The sequence below is a fragment of the Mytilus edulis genome, chromosome 8, assembly GCF_963676685.1.
Source record: "Mytilus edulis chromosome 8, xbMytEdul2.2, whole genome shotgun sequence".
NCBI classification, from domain to species: Eukaryota; Metazoa; Mollusca; class Bivalvia; order Mytilida; family Mytilidae; genus Mytilus; species Mytilus edulis.
Genome location: NC_092351.1, coordinates 34,293,806 through 34,299,781, shown reverse-complemented (window position 1 = coordinate 34,299,781; position 5,976 = coordinate 34,293,806). Strand labels below are relative to the sequence as shown.

The 5,976-nt window shown below is 36.0% G+C and overlaps 4 protein-coding genes across 4 annotated transcripts; all 4 read right to left on the bottom strand.

The window, feature by feature from the left end:
- Window positions 1-879: 879 nt before the first annotated feature.
- On the bottom strand, window positions 880-1,347 carry LOC139484054 (putative ankyrin repeat protein RF_0987). Its single transcript, XM_071267777.1, has one exon. It carries the CDS (start codon window positions 1,345-1,347, stop codon window positions 880-882), a length of 468 nt encoding a protein of 155 aa, XP_071123878.1.
- Window positions 1,348-1,355: 8 nt separating this feature from the next.
- Window positions 1,356-2,501, bottom strand: LOC139484053 (nuclear pore complex-interacting protein family member B5-like). Its single transcript, XM_071267775.1, has one exon. It carries the CDS (start codon window positions 2,499-2,501, stop codon window positions 1,356-1,358), a length of 1,146 nt encoding a protein of 381 aa, XP_071123876.1.
- Window position 2,502: 1 nt separating this feature from the next.
- On the bottom strand, window positions 2,503-3,657 carry LOC139484052 (uncharacterized). Its single transcript, XM_071267774.1, has one exon. It carries the CDS (start codon window positions 3,655-3,657, stop codon window positions 2,503-2,505), a length of 1,155 nt encoding a protein of 384 aa, XP_071123875.1.
- Window position 3,658: 1 nt separating this feature from the next.
- On the bottom strand, window positions 3,659-4,219 carry LOC139484051 (uncharacterized). Its single transcript, XM_071267773.1, has one exon. It carries the CDS (start codon window positions 4,217-4,219, stop codon window positions 3,659-3,661), a length of 561 nt encoding a protein of 186 aa, XP_071123874.1.
- Window positions 4,220-5,976: the final 1,757 nt, after the last annotated feature.

Here is a 5,976-nt window from a genome sequence, read left to right as displayed (position 1 = left end):
TTTAAAAACAAATGATAGCTTTAATGTTCGTTCTTATCAAAATAGTTATAGGCTTCAAATTCAGTCGCAGGTATATCAAGTGGTAAAAGAAATATTGATTTCTGTTTATCAAGTCTGGTCATGCATTATCTTTCACAATCAAAATAATGCTTTGTACCTGATCTTTCACGATCAAGTTTGATGAAAAATCAACAATTTCCAGGTTTTCATAAACAAATGAACGGTTTTAATGGAAGAACATACTTTTATTTTACTGTACGATTGGACACACTAAAGATTTCAAACATATCATGATATATTAAAAAATGACCATTGTAGGTTCAAAAAACGTGTTTTTTAAAAATCAATTTCATAGACATGCATTGCGCCTTTTGTGTTTTTTCATAAAGTACTGCACATTTTCTTTATCTTATTGCACAGTAATGGTGAGGAAGTTGAACTATTTTGATAGACATATTTTTTTTTTATTTGTTCCGCGTTTTGAAAATTAAGCGATTTTGCACAGATTCTGAAGTAGAATTTACAGAGCTTTCACGATATTACCACAATACTTGACCACCGTTAGTTATTCTTTCACAATCATTTCTCTCGTTAAACCGAATGACACCCGTACAATCACCAAAGTGGAAATACAACATTAAGATTCATTACGATAACAAGCTAATGTGAAATGAAAGTATAAAAAAAAAAAGAAAAAATAGTGAACTCCGAGGAAAATTCAAAAACAAAAGCTCGGACGCATTAAACGAATGGACCCGATATGTTTCGTCGTATTTTTGAAGGAGTTTCAAAAAGTTCAATTGTGCAACCAAACGTAACAAGTAATCTTAGCCTTTGAATTTAGGAAACTTATGTTATCGTACTCAGACCTTTAATTGTTTACATGCTAGATGGTATAATTCTGTCAACACTTGGCATGCTAGGTGGTATAATTCTATCAACACTAGGCATACTAGATGGTATAATTCTGTCAACACTAGGCATGCTAGATGGTATAATTCTGTCAACACTAGGCATGCTAGGTGGTATAATTCTATCAACACCAGGCATTCTATGTGTTATACTTCTGTCAACACTTGAGATGCTAGATGGTATAATTCTGTCAACACTAGGCATGCTAGATGGTATAATTCTGTCAACACTTGGCATGCTAGGTGGTATAATTTTATCAACACTAGGCATACTAGATGGTATAATTCTGTCAACACTAGGCATGCTAGATGGTATAATTCTGTCAACACTAGGCATGCTAGATGGTATAATTCTATCAACACTAGGCATGCTAGGTGGTATAATTCTATCAACACTAGGCATGCTAGGTGGTATAATTCTATCAACACTAGGCATTCTATGTGTTATACTTCTGTCAACACTTGACATGCTAGATGGTATAATTCTATCAACACTAGGCATGCTAGGTGGTATAATTCTATCAACACTAGGCATGCTAGATGGTATAATTCTGTCAACACTTGGCATGCTAGGTGGTATAATTCTACCAACACTAGGCATGCTAGGTTGTATGATTCTATCAACACTAGGCATGCTAGATGGTATAATTCTGTCAACACTAGGCATGCTGTTGGTATAATTCTATCAACACTTGGCATGGTAGGTGGTATAATTCTATCAACACTAGGCATTCTATGTGTTATACTTCTGTCAACACTAGGCGTGCTAGGTGGTATAATTCTATCAACACTAGGCATGCTAGATGGTATAATTCTATCAACACTAGGCATGCTAGGTGGTATAATTCTGTCAACACTAGGCATGCTAGGTGGTATAATTCTATCAACACTAGGCATGCTAGGTGGTATAATTCTATCAACACTAGGCATAATATGTGTTATACTTCTGTCAACACTTGAGATGCTAGATGGTATAATTCTGTCAACACTTGGCATGCTAGGTGGTATAATTCTATCAACACTAGGCATACTAGATGGTATAATTCTGTCAACACTAGGCATGCTAGATGGTATAATTCTATCAACACTAGGCATGCTAGGTGGTATAATTCTATCAACACTAGGCATAATATGTGTTATACTTCTGTCAACCCTTGAGATGCTAGATGGTATAATTCTGTCAACACTTGACATGCTAGATGGTATAATTCTGTCAACACTAGGCGTGCTAGGTGGTACAATTCTATCAACACTAGGCATTCTATGTGTTATACTTCTGTCAACACTTGACATGCTAGATGGTATAATTCTATCAACACTAGGCATGCTAGGTGGTATAATTCTATCAACACTAGGCATGCTAGATGGTATAATTATGTCAACACTAGGCGTGCCATGTGGTATAATTCTATCAACACTAGGCATTCTATGTGTTATACATCTGTCAACACTTGACATGCTAGATGGTATAATTCTGTCAACACTTGGCATGCTAGGCGGTATAATTCTACCAACACTAGGCATGCTAGGTTGTATGATTCTATCAACACTAGGCATGCTAGATGGTATAATTCTGTCAACACTAGGCATGCTAGATGGTTTTAATTCTGTCATTATTAGGCGTGCTAAGTGGTATAATTCTATCAACACTAGGCATGCTATATGGTATAATTCTGTCAACACCAGGCATGCTAGATGGTAAAGTTCTGTCAACACTAGGCGTGCTAGGTGGTATAATTCTATCAACACCAGGCATTCTATGTGTTTTACTTCTGTCAACACTTGAGATACTAGATGGTATAATTCTGTCAACACTAGGCGTGCTAGGTGGTATAATTCTATCAACACTAAGCATGCTAGATGGTATAATCCTGTCAACACTAGGCGTGCTAGGTGGTACAATTCTATGAATACTAGGCATGCTAGGTGGTATATTTCTATCAACATTAGGCATGTTAAATGGTATAGATCTATCAACACTTGGCATGTTAGATGGTATAATTTTGTCAACACTCGGCATGTTAGAGGGTATAGATCTATCAACACTAGGCATGCTAGATGGTATAATTCTGTCAACACTAGGCATGGTAGGTGGTATAATTCTATCAACACTTGGCATGCTAGGTGGTATAATTCTATCAACACTAGGCATGCTAGGTGGTATAATTCTGTCAACACTAGGCATGCTAGATAGTACAATTCTGTCAACACTTGACATGCTAGATGGTATAATTTTATCAACTCTAGGCATGCTAGGTGGTATAATTCTATCAACACTTGGCATGGTAGGTGGTATAATTCTATCAATACCAGGCATTCTAGGTGGTATAATTCTATCAACACTTGGCATGGTAGGTGGTATAATTCTATCAATACTAGGCATGCTAGGTGGTATAATTCTATCAACACTTGGCATGGTAGGTGGTATAATTCTATCAATACTAGGCATGCTAGATGGTATAATTCTGTCAACACTTGAGATGCTAGATGGTATAATTCTGTCAACACTAGGCATGCTAGATGGTATAATCCTGTCAACACTAGGCGTGCTAGGTGGTATAATTCTGTCAACACTAGGCATGCTAGATGGTATAATTCTGTCAACACTTGAGATGCTAGATGGTATAATTCTGTCAACACTAGGCATGCTAGATTGTATAGTCCTGTCAACACTAGGCGTGCTAGGTGGTATAATTCTGTCAACACTTGAGATGCTAGATGGTATAATTCTGTCAACACTAGGCATGCTAGATGGTTTTAATTCTGTCAACACTAGGCGTGCTAGGTGGTATAATTCTATCAACACTATGCATTCTATGTGTTATACTTCTGTCAACACTTGACATTCTAGATGGTATAATTCTGTCAACACTTGGCATGCTAGGTGGTATACTTCTGTCAACACTAGGCATGCTAGGAGGTATAATTCTGTCAACACTAGGCATGCTAGGTGGTATAAGTCTGTCAACACTAGGCATGCTAGATGGTATAATTCTGTCAACACTAGTCGTGCTAGGTGGTACAATTCTATCAACACTAGGAATTCTATGTGTTATAATTCTGTCAACACTAGGTATGGTAGGTGGTATAATTATGTCAACACTTGGCATGCTAGGTGGTATAATTCTATCAACACTAGGCATTCTATGTGTTATACTTCTGTCAACACTAGGCATTCTAGGTGTTATACTTCTGTCAACACTAGGCATTCTAGGTGTTATACTTCTGTCAACACTAGGCATTCTAGGTGTTATACTTCTGTCAACACTAGGCATGCTAGGTGTTATACTTCTGTCAACACTAGGCATGCTAGATGATATAATTCTACCAACTACACAGACCGCTTTTAACAAGGGAAATGATGTATTGTCTTATGCTGTGATGTTCTATAGGTTGTATTTCTGAAAATATAGACAAATCAATTTCCCAAAGGTATTCCCTTTGCGGCTAAATCTGTGACACCTTTACTATGAGGTTTCGTAAAAAAATATATCATAGAATGGAATGTTGATATGTACCACCATTTTATTCAAAGTTCAAAACATAGGGCTGTGGGGCAGATTTTCAACATGTATATGCCCTGAATTTACCTTTACTGTTGGCCTACTTAAAAAAAATTTTTTCCTTGCCACAGTATGTTTTTATACCGATAACAGTTCAAAGTCATGTCTCGAAGAGATGAAACATGGAGCTCATATCTGGGAGCAAGTACGTTAACAAATTAACATATTTATGAATATTACATGTATATATCACCCCCAAAAGAAGCGTGGCTTGAGAAACTGCTGTATGCTTAAAGTGCAACCTATTTTGATGGCAAATAAAGGCAATACTGCTGTTCCAAAGTCCCAAATCGTTTAAGCAAAAACAAAACTGTTTTACAAACTAAAACCGGGGGAAACACATCAACATGTAAAAAAACGACGGAACAACATAAACACTGAACTGCCACAAATACATACGCCGGCATACATAGAAACGGACTATTTGATAACAACCGTCATTCTCCTGACTTGGTAATGGCAATTTTAATAACAAATGGTGGTTTGAACCTGATTTAAAGGTTAGCCAAACCTCCCGCTTAAATTGCAAGGTAAAAAATATTTCAAAATTACAACGTTTCTTGACAGCAATACAGTACAAATAAACGAAAGAACACTCAGAACAGAGAAATATTTAAAGAAATAATGTAATAGTACGTTTGAACATGTCAGCCACAGAATAACAACGGACAACGTCCGCACAAAGTACCCCACAATAGAATTATGAATTGTGCGTCACACGAATATATCAAGACCACATAAAGTGACGCCATAGGTAAATTTCAAAAACAAAAAAGAATATAGAATTGGGATTAATACAATTGAGAATGTGTCAAAGAGACAACAACCTGATAAATAGACAGAAAACAGTGATACAATTCCGTACCCCTTAATAAAGTGTGTATTTAATTTGTCATGGTGTTATTTTATGAGTTTTCTTACCATTATAGAATTATGTTAGTAATGTTTTGATCATTTGTATTTTCTTACCATGTCGGATTTTATTCTAAATGAAAACTATGTAAAACCAATAAATATTGTGCTTATACATTTTTAAAAGAAACACCAAATGGATTGTTTCTGCATTTGGAAACTAAGACTAGAATTTAAACCACAAACGATGAGACATAACACAACCAAACTTACAAAAGATACATCGTAACTTCATACCTAAATTTTCGATAGATAAATACCGAGACACGTCTAATAGCATTACGAATTCACACTCGGCAAACCAGTCATATCCAGGATTAGGTAATATTCGGTACTTCGGTATCAGAATAAACGACGTACATGGTAAACCACATCATAAGATGTGGCACAAATGTCGTTAGTAAGTATAGACAGAGACACATCGTATTGATCAACCAATTCGTGATGGTGTTCATAAATTTTCGAAGTGTATTTTTTAATCGTCACTCCTCACATTTCTGTTGAAGTAGTTTTTGAGTAAGACGCATACTCCTGTATATAAAATCCGTATAGTGTAAACATGGATGAGCATAGTGTATAAACAGAGATAC

Excerpts from the sequence above, each read along its gene's own strand:
- LOC139484053 (XM_071267775.1), bottom strand. The coding sequence starts at position 2,501 with ATGCCTAGTGTTGACAGAATTATACCATCTAGCATGCCTAGTGTTGAT.
- LOC139484054 (XM_071267777.1), bottom strand. The coding sequence starts at position 1,347 with ATGCCTAGTGTTGATAGAATTATACCACCTAGCATGCCTAGTGTTGAT.
- LOC139484052 (XM_071267774.1), bottom strand. The coding sequence starts at position 3,657 with ATGCCTAGTGTTGACAGAATTATACCATCTAGCATCTCAAGTGTTGAC.
- LOC139484051 (XM_071267773.1), bottom strand. The coding sequence starts at position 4,219 with ATGCCTAGTGTTGACAGAAGTATAACACCTAGCATGCCTAGTGTTGAC.